The sequence below is a fragment of the Panthera pardus genome, unplaced genomic scaffold, assembly GCF_024362965.1.
Source record: "Panthera pardus isolate Hobbes unplaced genomic scaffold, ASM2436296v1 HiC_scaffold_25, whole genome shotgun sequence".
In the NCBI taxonomy this organism is placed as follows: domain Eukaryota; kingdom Metazoa; phylum Chordata; class Mammalia; order Carnivora; family Felidae; genus Panthera; species Panthera pardus.
Genome location: NW_026526821.1, coordinates 53,931,126 through 53,943,616, shown reverse-complemented (window position 1 = coordinate 53,943,616; position 12,491 = coordinate 53,931,126). Strand labels below are relative to the sequence as shown.

The 12,491-nt window shown below is 45.6% G+C and overlaps 1 protein-coding gene across 2 annotated transcripts in view; it reads right to left on the bottom strand.

The window, feature by feature from the left end:
* UXS1 (UDP-glucuronate decarboxylase 1) overlaps positions 1–12,491 on the bottom strand; it is a 95,767-nt gene that overhangs the window by 31,492 nt on the left and 51,784 nt on the right. For both annotated transcript variants that reach the window (XM_019428482.2, XM_019428483.2), the window contains exon 7: positions 2,269–2,373. In XM_019428482.2, coding sequence (XP_019284027.1) covers positions 2,269–2,373 — 105 coding nt within the window. The remainder of the gene's footprint in view (positions 1–2,268; positions 2,374–12,491) is intronic.

The following is a 12,491-nucleotide window of genomic DNA, read 5'->3' as shown; positions in this document are numbered from 1 at the left end:
ACAGATGCCACCAAATCGACAGGCCGGGGGTGCCACACACCCAGTGCTGCACGCATGCCCGCCCACGGGGCAGAGGTCCAGCGAGGTGTCTGTGAAGTGCTGGGGCTGGGAGCTGGGTGTACGCACACAGCCTGCGGGCACTTCTGGAGGCAGCCAGGTGACACAGAAGGGCCCTGGCATGAGGGGTCCTGGGGTGTGGGTGTGGGAGCACCCAGGGGAGGAAAGCAGGGAGCCATGAAGACGCCCAAGAACAAGAGAGCAGGGCTGCCAAACAGGAAGGATCTGGAGATCATCTGTGCAAATGCCACAACATGCTGGAACAAATAAATGCTAAAAAGGGACGTAGCAGGATCTGGAATTTATAGGCTAAGGCTACCAACACCACAGGTCTGTCTCTTTCACTCCTATTTCAGCCCTCGGAAGTCTGCCGAGTGATCACTGTACCACATCACTGCATAGACGCATCAGTAGCAGTTTCAAAAGGAAGGACCCCAGGATGTTTTTGTTTTTTTTTTGTAATACACTTTTGAGGTAACTGTAGAGTCAAATGTGGTCATACAAAGTCAACAGAGAGAGACCCTGCATAGCCTCTACTGAATTCCCCCCAACAGTAAAAGGCTGCAAAACCAGAGTACAATATCCCAAGCAGGACACTGACATGGATACACTCAGGACCCAGAGCATCTCCATCATCGTGAGGACCCCTTGGCGGGGAGCCAGGGGAGCCCCACCTGTGTTGTTCTAGTGCCCAGATGTTTATGCAGAGACTGGACAAAGGGGTCTCATCTTGAAGAAACCGAGCACGGGCCCAGAGAAGTGTGGAGCCACAGAGAGGGAAGGGCCCCACCAGGAAGAGGCCGGGGGGGGTTCACTGCATCTTGTCTCAAGTGCAAAGCGATTAATGACAGCACCTCTTTCCGTCTGGAATATGAAGTCCCTCTTAAGTCTTTGCGGCCGAGCGACCGTCCCCCACCTTCAGCTTTTGTCCCTGTCGTTCCTGAAAGGAGTTTATCATTCCTTCAGGACTTCCAGGTCCAATCTCACCCATGGCCCACGAGTCCCTTCTGCCTGGAACTCTAACAGCATTTCACTGGCACCTCCCTTTGGGAACATTCCCTTCCTCCTTGGTGTCACTGGTGCCTGGGCCCATGTATCGCCTTCTCCAGGAAACACCAAGTTCCCTGTCAAAAGACAGGACGGTGCCTGGGCACAGTGACTGCACAATGGATGCTATCTTCTTAAACATCACATGCTTGGTGGCTCCTCTGTTGTATCTCACTTGGGTACGAAGGAGGCGGCTGGGGCGGCAGAGGGAGTGTGGGGAGGGGTGGGAGCAGCAGGCAGCTCTACCAGTGTCTTACCTCTGAGCAGAAGGGAGACCCTGTTCTGTCTAGTGACCAGGGCAGGGGTTGTAACAAAGGGAACAAAGCCCCTTCTACACTAGGAGAATGAATCATCTATTTCTTGCAGAGCTGGACCCCTCAAACTGTTTAGTCTACGAGGACTGAAAACCAGTCTCCGGCATCCCTGTCGGTCCCTTGTCTCCATGCTTCCCTCGAATTACAATTTAGTGCTGCATTTCCCAAACCCATTTATAGAAGCTGTCTTAAATGTTACCATAATTAAATCCATTTTTCACTTGACATTTTAAAAAGTGGTTCCTTTTTCCCCACTTTGCAACTAATCAAAACTCCCAGTTTTTGAAACCTGTGTCAAACTTGAGATGCCTTTGATTTCAAGCATTCATAGGTACGCATTATCCACAGCTAGCAATCTACGGCATGTTGTTTGTAACACGCACCCGTGGCCCCCTTTGGTGAATCCCGCAATTCAGCCTAGACTTGGGCACTCAGCTTGGACGACCCCATAAGGTCGGCTGGTTTTCTGCTCCTCCCAGGGGCACTCCTGAAACCCCCATGTGCGCAGTCCGCACCGACCTGGCCTTGGATCAGAGTCGCCAGTGCCTCTTCTAGCTCAGAGGCACACACACCATGTATCACAGGGTAAAGTGAAGGAAGGTGTCACAGTCACACACACAGTCACAGTGACAGGTGGTCACTCTCAGGGGATTCAACTGTGGCAGTGCAGACTGGTTACTAGGATGGTGGTGTCCCCCATGACAACTCTGATGGCTCGTAAAGTCACTCCAGGGGTGAGGGAGGGGTCTAAAGTCTAAGACCAAGCTCTAACAGAACGTCGATGGCCTATGCCTGGGATTGCCTACAACATTCCCCAAAACAGCTGCGAAATAAGGGAAGGACAACTTACCTAGCATGTTTAACGTCCCGATCGTATTGGTCTTCAGCGTCTTGATGGGGTTATACATGTAGTTTGGAGGGGAGGCCGGAGAGGCCAGGTGGTATATCTGGTCAACTAAAGGAGACAAAAATGGAAGTTCGTGATTTCCACGGAAAACATTAAAAATATTCTGAAGTCCCAAGAATCAGACTGTATGATACAGGCATTTCTGAAGCACTGAAATTCTAGTTGTTACTGTTTTACTCTTCATAAAAAGTAATTTGCTTTTGCAATTAGAAGAACTTTAAACAAAAATAGAAAGTCTAATTGTCTGCAACAAAAACACATGGGGGCCCAGTAATCTGGGCCTGTTCTCTAACGAGAGTCAATCTGATTCCAGAGTTGACTGTTTTCTGAGATCTGTCCCAGATACAGCATGCAAATCAGGAGGAAGACCAATTTTTCAGACACTGAATTAAACATGAACATCCAAAGCAAGCAAGGTTTTTAATTTGTAAAACCAATCTGACATAAAAGCACTAACGTACGGGAGGAAATAATCTTTTGCTTTGTTTTTGCAAATCTTGTGTACATAAAACCAGACCCTGAGATGACAGTTGGGGGGTAGTTTCTGTTTTTCACTGACTGATTATTTTTTAATTTTTGTTTTCATTGTTTATTTTTGAGACAGAGAGAGACAGCGTGAGCGGGGGAGGGAGAGAAAGAGAGGAAGACACAGAAGCAGAAGCAGGCTCCAGGCTCTGAGCTGTCAGCACAGAGCGTGACGCGGGGCTCAAACTCACGAGCCGTGAGATCATGACCTGAGCTGAAGTGGGACGCCCAACTGACTGAGCCACCCAGGCGCCCCCTCATTGACTGATTATTTATTGAGGATCTGCTTAGTGGCTCACGAGCAAAAAGACACACTGGAAACTAACATTAATAATAAGACTTCACTCACTGAATGCCTATTTGGTGAAGGACACAGGACAAGGGTGGGGATACAATGACAAATCACCAGCTCTGGGGGATTCTGGCCTGATGAAGGAGACTGGGCAAGGGGGTCTTGCTTTGAGGTGGGCCTGGCTGTGCAGAGAGATGGGCCAGGAGCTCATTCCCGGCTGGGCTACTTGGGAGTGGGTGTGCTGCATACCAGGGACGGGAAAGGGTGAGACTACAAGGCAAGAGTTTCTGCTGTGGCTCTGAAAGGTCTCAGTGAAAATTTGGTCCAGCTACAGCATGTGAGACTTTAAATACCAAGATAGAATCTGGATTTGCACGGACAATGAAGACCACTTAATTCAGAGCAAGAGACATTCCGAGAACCTGGATTTTGGCACCAATCACTAAGCAGCTGATAACGCATTGTAATAATCACCATAATTTTGAGGGTAAAACACCATTATTCCTGTTTTACATAAGAGATTATGAAGCTTGCAGGTGAAGCAGTTAAATAATGACAATGCCAGGATTTGAACCCAGTTCCATTTTAATCCAAACCCAGAGCTTTTTGAGCATTATACGGTATTGCCATCACTACAGCTGTAGTCAGAGGGTGGTTTTTAAAGCCACAAATGGTGAAATGACTGGGTTCTGCACGACTCCCCTGTGTACAGGCATTCACTGGAACATCCCCATCCCCAACCCTTGCTCTCCAGGGTCAGGAGCACCTGCCACACAGCAGAGAGGCCCTTGGGAAGCAATGTCTCCCTGTCAAATAGCATGTATAGGAAAGCCATCCCTCCAGACAAAGTCTATTCTGTGCCACTGCACTTCAGCTCCAGGTGAAAGAAAATGTCACCACCATCACAGCGAGCCAAGGATATGAAACACCACAGCCAAAACGAACCTACTTGTACATGGCTTCAGCGCCCATTCAAGAGGGCCCGCAGGGACCTCCTTGGCCTCCCACCCTCTTCCTAACCAGGGACCACTGCTCTCTTTTTAGGTAATGGCACATTAGGGGCTAGGTTTTAGAAACCACAGGCAAACCGGCAAACTAGGAAAAACAGTTCCCATGGTGAATTCTCCAATGTAACTTTCTCAGAAAACGTCCCCTCACACCAAAAAATGCCCACCTTCCCCACCGACACTCACTCACCACCCATGCCCTCCTGAAAATCTCCTGTCGTGCCCGGATGGCATAGGAATCACCACAGTGCCTTCAGGGGCCAGGGCTATTTCCGAACACTCACCCAGGGGTGAGAGCCAATGACAGTTTATCTTCACACAAGGGGCAGAAATGATGCCTCCACACAAGAGCATAATATTCTAGGCTGTGAGCTTGGTCTCTACTTAATTCACACTAATTATCACAGTCTTTCAAGCCCAAGCACATCTGGGAGGCTCAGTACACATGAGCCACCAAGACTAGGAGAAAGCAGAAGCCGGATGGTTCTATGAAGACCGTATCTTTGGGGAAGGGGTTCTAGGTACTGCACAGGCTCATGGAAAAACCTGGTAAGGATATGTTTTTCCAATACCATGACCATCCCTCAAGAAAGCAAAAACAACATGTAAAAGACTATAGGCCCCATCTTCTGGATTATTTACAAGGCTTCTTTTTTGCCAAGACTATTCCAGAAAACTTCTGATGTGGTTGCTTTAAAAAGTCTTAATTTTGGGGATGCCTGAGTGGCTCAGTCGCTTAAGTGTCCAACTCATGATTTTGGCTCAGCTCACGATCTCATAGTTCATAAGTTTGAGCCCCGCATTGGGCTCTACGCTGACGGCATGGAGCCTGCTTGGGATTCTGTCTCCCTCCCTCTCTGTCTCTCCCCTGCTTGTTCTCTATCTCTCTCAAAATAAATAAAAAAATTAAAAAGTCTCAATTTTTTTAAAAAGAAGATACTTCTGCAACACTATATCAAAATCTCAATAGCGATTTTTGCAGATACAGAAAAAAAAAATTCTGAAATTCATATGGAATTTCAAGGAACACTGACTAGCCAAAACAATTTTGAAAAAGAGGAACAAAATTGGAAGACTTACATTTCCTGATTTCAAAACAGTACAGAACTACACTAATCAAAGCAGTGTGTTACTGGCATAAAGACAGATGTATACACCAATGGAATAGAATACAAAGTCTAGAAATAAAGCCTTGTATACATAGTTCAGTGATCTTTGATAAGAACACCAAGTCACTCAATGAAGAAAGCACAGTCTCTAACTGTCAGTTGGGAAAACTGAGTGTCTACATGCAAAAGAATAAAATTTTATTCTTATCTTACGCTATGTACAAAAGACCTAAATGTAACACCTAAAACAATAAAACTCTTAGAAGAAAACAGGGAGAAAGCTTCATGACATCATGGCAAAGATTTCTTGGGTAGGACACAAAAAGCAAAGGCAACAAAACAGAAGCAAAAACAGAAAAATAGGAGTACATCAAACTTAAAAACTTTTCTGACAGAATCGCAGGACACAATTAACAGTAAAAAGGCAAACTATACAATGGAAGAAAATATTTACAAGCCATATATATGAAAAGGTGTTAATATCCAGAATATATAAAGAACTCTAAATCAACAGAATCAAATAACTGAAAAAATGGCAAGGCACTTGTATGCCCAAAAATGATATACAAATGGCCAACAAGCATATGATAAGAGGCTCAACATCATTAATCATCACAGAAATGTAAATCAAAACTACAATGAGGTATCATTTCACACCCATTAGGATGGCTACTATTTAAAAAAAAAACAAAACAAAAACAAAACAACAAGTGTTGTTGAGGATGTGGAGAGAATGGAACCCTTGTACACTTTGGCGGTGACAGAAAATGGTGCAGCCACTATGGAAACCAGTGTGATGATTCCTCAAAGTCTTAAACACAGAAGTAATGTAAGAATAGGAATCTCACTTCTGGGTATATGCTCAAAAGAACTGAAAGCAGGGTCTCGAAGAGAAATTTATAAACCCATGCTCATAGCAGCACTCTTCACAATGGCCCCCAGTAGATGCAACCTAGGTATCCACAGATAGATGAACAGATAAACAAAATATAGCGTTAGTGTGCACGTGCGTGCGCGCGCGCACACACACACACACACACACTGAAATATTATTCAACCTTAAAATTGAAAAAAATCCTGTCACATACTTACAACATAGATGTACTTTGAGGACATCACCCTAAGTGAAATAATCTGGTCATGAAAAGTAGGATTCCACTTACACGAGGTACTTAGAGTCGTCAAGCTCAGAGACGCAAGGTAGAACAGTGACTACCAGGAGGAGCGTTACTGTTCAGTGGGTCCAGAGTTGCAGTTTTGCAGGTGAAAAAGTTCTGGAGAGCTGTCCTAACATAATATGTTTAACACTATAGACTAGTACACTTGAAATCAATGGTTCATATGGTAAAAAACAAAGTAAGATACTGATGAGCCATAAAAGCAGATGAAAAAGAGTATTAGTGGAAAAAGGGTATAACTTACTAAAGCTGAAGTCAAAATGAATAGTTTTTTGTGTACATATGTGTTCTCTTCCCTTTCTCTACTCTGGGAATATAAGAGCTAAAAATAAGGCTCATGAGCCACTGCCAGTCATTCAAGATTCTCAGTCAATCCTTGCTATGTATCTGTCACCCAGTGAAGCTTTCGCGTGAAAGATGCCTAGACCCCTGGCATCCAGGGGCAGACGTCTCAAGCAGGGAGACTCTGGACCTTTATAGACACAGATACTTTTAAAGCCACATTTGAAGACTACTAATTTAAAAGTAGAACCCACACTTTTGAAAGACCAATCTTTCTTTAAGAAAACACAAAACCTTTGAAAATTATTTATAGTCTGTTAATATGCAAGTTTGTTAAGAGCGTCTATCTAAATAAGAGGAAAATCCTAGGATTGCTTTCTGACCCTCCCCCCTCCCCCAAGTTACTCGCAGTTGATAAATAGCTGAAAATAAGAAGCAAACAAAGATTTTACTGTGAGACCTGTAAGTTAACAAGACAGGTCTCACAAAATGCCATCATTTTAAGGCAGTTTAGTCCTTTCCAGCTTACAGACAGGACCGGTAACAGCAGTCTGTTCGTGCTCACCTGCTTCAAAGCTCAAGAACACAGGTGTATGTAGCTGACCACTAACTCCACATTCAGCTACAGCATTTCCAATTATTTTTTTTATTTTTTAGTTTATTTATTTTGAGAGAGAGGGGGAGAGAGAGTGCAAACATGAGTGGGGGAGGGCAGGGAAAGAGGGACAGAGAGAGAATCCCAAGCACGCTCTGCTCTCTCAGTGTAAAGCCTGGCACAGGGCTTATTCCCATGAACCACGAGATCATAACCGGAACCAAAAATCAAGAGTCGGGACACTTAACCGACTGAGCCGCCCAGAAGTCCTTGCATTTTCTCTTTATAAAACATCTCATCACACCCCACTGCTTCTCTCGGGCAGAAGCAGGCCAGATCCACAATGCAGTAAATCTGGCCGAACCTTCAGAGCTGAGTGCCACCCCAAAGAGCCTACTCGCGCGTGCCTGGAACTGAGCTTGCGACCTCCGGATTTCTGCTCATGCAGGTGCAGTTGCCACGTGCTCCCCAAAGACCGTGCAAATCGAGGGTACGGGTTGTGATCTCACAGAAGACATCATTCAGCACTGCTTTTACTCTTGAGGTGACAACCTACGCAGCGAAGAAAGGAAGGTCCCCAAAGCATCAAAGACCGCGGGAGAAAAGGGTGCCCTGAGAGCCCATCCCTTGTGAGTCTGACATCAAATAAAAGGTGCAAGCATTTCTAATCCGCTCCATCTCCTTTGCATATGCAGAATCCATACTTTCTCCTGCAAGGCTCAATTCAGATGTCAGTTTGTGTGGGGAGCCTTCTTGCAGGCCCTGGTCAGAGATAATCACTCTTACCACCGGCTGCCTGTGCCACTGGTTAATTACTGCGTTCTGCCTTGTCAAGTGCTTCCTACACATCCTGTTCACCAGATGAAAAGCTCACTGAGCACACGAAGCAATCCTTTTTCCTCCTTAGATCTCCACACAGCTTTGCTCTCTGCAGCAGGGGGCCGCCCTTGTTACCTATGAGCACACATGAAGGAAGATTCCTGGGCAGACCTAATGCATCAGAATGGCTAGACAGGCCTAGGAATCTGCCACGGAAAATAAATTCCCCTACATGGCGCCTTGGCCGGGGCCAATTTGGGAACGGTGCTCACTAAAAGTTAGCTGAGTGAAGAGACGAGCCATAGACTGGGGCCTTTTCATTCAAAAGACTATTCCATCTGCTAGCTCAGCCTGAGTGCAGCCTCTGTTACCCCTTGGAAAGGCTAGTAGTAAGGTATGCCCTATAAAAACTATGTCATGACGCCTAAGTAGCAACACTGATGCACTGAAGAAGAACCTGAAATCCTATGAAAATCATTTCCAACAGCCCCTCCTTCCCATGAGAACGTGTTCTGCCTATAGCATTAATGACAGTAACTCTGGTTCCGGTCCTAAAAAGGACCACACGATGGAGGCTGTTGACTAATTATCTGGGTAAGGAATTACGAAGAGGAGAGCAAGGGGGGGTGGGGGACTTTAGAACACGCATAACATAAATAATCGGAATGAGAGGTGCTACGAAAGTACTAAGTAATATTAATAATAACAGAACAGTAAAGTTAACCCTCACATCCCAGAGGGGGAGAAAAGCCCTCAAAAAAATGTCAACTGCCTTATCAAAAAGTACACCAAAAATGAGCGTGGCATTCAAAAATCTAAGCTCAGGGGAGAGAGAGGAAGAAACAAGTAGAAAGGCATGCCCTCTCATTTGCTGGAGCTGTGCCTCTGGACTTGACCACCACGTGACTGTCCTGCGACCCTGTCACGTTTTCCAGGGCCATGTGCTGTAATCATGGAGAGAAAAATAGGAGCCTGAGAAATGAGCCCTAAAAGATTAGCTCAAATTAATGATCAAGAAAGGGAAACAGTAAAGCAAGCCAGTATTTTCCTTTTTCACAGAATTTCCTTAAATAGGTCCAAAACAGTATGCCTGCCAAAACACAGGACATTATTTTCATGCTGGGAAGAGGATGGGCCAGGGGAGGGTATGGCAGAGGCTCGTTCGGCCCCACCACGGATTCTGAAAATAATACTGCAACTACACGCACCACAACGAACGTTTTATATGTTTTCAAGATGAATTTCACTGTGCCTGCAGTCCACACAGATGATATACAAATATAGAAGGAATAAGGTGTAGAAATTGAATGACTCCTGAGAAACCCCAAATTGTTCAGGTTCCATGAAAAAAAACGAGCGTGCTCTCCTACCAAAGGCGAAATCCACATAAAAGCCTACTGAATGTTTACATCTCCTGGTGATTTATTTATTATTTATTTGGTTTTTTTTGGCGCAACTTCCTAGCATAGCCCAGTCCAACCGCCTCCCTGTGCCAGAGCCACACCTTACTTAACTGGTAAGGAGTTGCACCCTGCAGCTTTGGAAAAACTACAAAATAAAACAAAAGGTTGATTCTTGCTGTGAACTTGTGGGATTATTTAGCATACAGCAGAACCCCGACGTAAAGATACTCCTTACACGTTTTCTTTCCCTGCAGTCCAGGCTGGAGCCCTGCCACAAATACTACACAAGGTGTCCCTCTCTGCAACATGGAACAACGCGAGGCCTAACCCTTGTCCCCCAACACCAGTATTTACGATGGAAAACAGGATTTAAGAAGATACATAACGTTTCAGTGTAAAGACCAAATTTCTCTTGGCACAAAGAACTCAAACAGTGGGATTTTGCCTTCATTTCATATCAAATAATATTGACTTAATACGAAGGGAAGACTGTGCATGCCAGAGGTCTGGCTCAGCCCCAGGACCCAAAGTTATGGTCAGTGCTGCTGCCTGTCAATTTCCTGCAGCTGGCAGCCACCCGCACCTCCCCTGGAATCTCCTCCAAGTGCCAGGGGGTCACTGTGATAACACCATGGTGAGAAAGCACCTATGATGCCAGAGATTCACTGCAGGATTTCCCCATGGCTCCAAGCTGAACAAAGCGGGGGATCTCGGATCTGCAGCCTCTACATTTTATGTTAACATTTGCAACAAACACTGAAAGAGAGAAAAAATTTTCTAAATTATAATTCAACAAAAATATTCTCATCAGAACAGCACTCCTCAAATACCTACGTCAACATGGACCCAGTGTCTTTGGCAAACACAGTTTCTATCCATCTTTCTTGAACAATTCTGGGGGATCTGGGTGTGACAGTCCAGCCTCTCCTGTCTTCCCTGTCTTGGTGCCCACCTCTCCTGGCCCTGCACAGGATCTCCACACCTGGGTACAAGGTGGGTAATAGGGCTCCACGCACTGGTTCCCTCACCTGCACATGAGGATAATAAATGCCTACGTCACCCATATGTTGAAAGAATGAAATCTGTTCATTATACACAGTGATTAGAATAGTGCCTGGAACACAGTGAGTATTCATTAAGTGTTTGCAATTGTTATTTTCTGCTTTCATTGTTCTGGACCTCTTACTCAGGTACTGCATGTTCCAGGACCGGGCTTCCCATGACGCAATGGACGTCTCTGTCGTTTTCTGTCCTCTACAGAAATGTTGGTCTCAAGGTTGCTGCTTGTACAGATGGCGGACAAGTAAACTGGAACAGCTTTTGGGAGGGGCCCAGGCTATATATACATCAGGAGCCTGGACATGAGTCTAAGACAATGACAACAGTGACTTCGATGTGTAAACGGGGCGGCTTTCTCAAGCAAGGTTCATAATGGCCCCATACTTGCAAACTTGCAGACACCCGAGACAACACCAATAAAACTATGTGAAATTCACATGATGGGGAAGTGCTAATAAAATAACCTCCTGAACACACAGCTTAGTCTAGCCTGCCGCACACATGCTTAGAACGCTTACATTAGCCCACAGTTGGGCAAAGCCTACTTTGTAAAAAGCGTTGAATATTTCCTGTACCTTGTCGAATACCGTACTGAAAGCAAAAGCAGAGAGTGGTTGTCAGTGTACCAGCTGCTGACTCTCGCGATCACTGGCTGACTAGGAGCTGTGACCACTGCCACTGCCCGGCATCACAAGAAGACAGGACTGCATGTCCTCAGCCCGGGAAAAGATCCAGATTAAAACTCTGAAGCATGGTTTCCACTGGATGTGTACTGTGACCACACCATCGTAGAGATGGAAAATCTTTAAGTGGACCATCATTAAATCGGGGACCATCTATACCTCCATCCTCCTTCAGCAGTGTCTGCTCCATTCTGAAAACCCTCCAGGGTCAGTGCTCGGTTTCCTGTGTGTCTTTAATCCTTGCCTGAACGGTCACAACGTTCTTTCTCTAGACATCTTCCCTTCTCACTGAGCCCACCCGTGGCCAACACCTGCCCAGCAGGCCTCCAGGCTGGAACGAGGGGGCTGTCCCAACGCTGCACCTCATTTTCACCATCTCCATGGCCTGGCATCTCCCTCGCAAAACCCAAACACAACCTGCTACCCACCAACTCTCGCTTCTCTGAAACTTCCCCATGTCCTAAATAGATGGGCTGGAAGAAGAATTAACTTTGCTCCTTCCAGAGCTCAATACAGATTCACCTTCTGAAACTTAAATGGTAACATCTGGTAAAATCCAGAGTTCTTTTCAAGCAATATAAAACCAGATCAAGTTATTTCAGTGGGTATTACAATTCCTTCCAAAGAAGCGCTATCTCTTCTCTACAGCGCAGCCCAGACAATGCAGAGGCCTCTAACATAACTCCTGTGACATCAGCACCTCTGGTCTAAGTCAGTTTTACGGTTAATGACCACACAGCGGTCCCCAGATTCCGCGGTACCCCATTCCCAGCCCTGACGTGCACACCCCGCGTGTGTAGCAATCACTTTCTTCCTTCCCAATTCCACCACCACAATCTGAGTCCAGATGACAGTTACTTTCCCACAACAGTTACATGGCTAATGCCCCTGCTTCTGAAACATAATGGTTATACTTTGAAAATAACAAGAGGAGGAAACCTGTGCCGAAGGGAAACCAATGAAGCTCCGCTAGGACACTGCCAAATTAAGTGACACCTCTGTGTGACACCCATTATAGTCCAAAATTTTGCCAGCTCCAGAGAAACAAACCAAAACAAATCCCATGTAATACTTTTGGAAGCTGAAGAGCGTTACTGCTATGGTGTAAATTTCAGATCAACTGGAATTTCTTTTATTAGGAAAAAGGTATGAAAAAATAGTTACGTATTAAATGCTGGGTGTACATACTTTGTAATACACTCTACCGCGCAAAG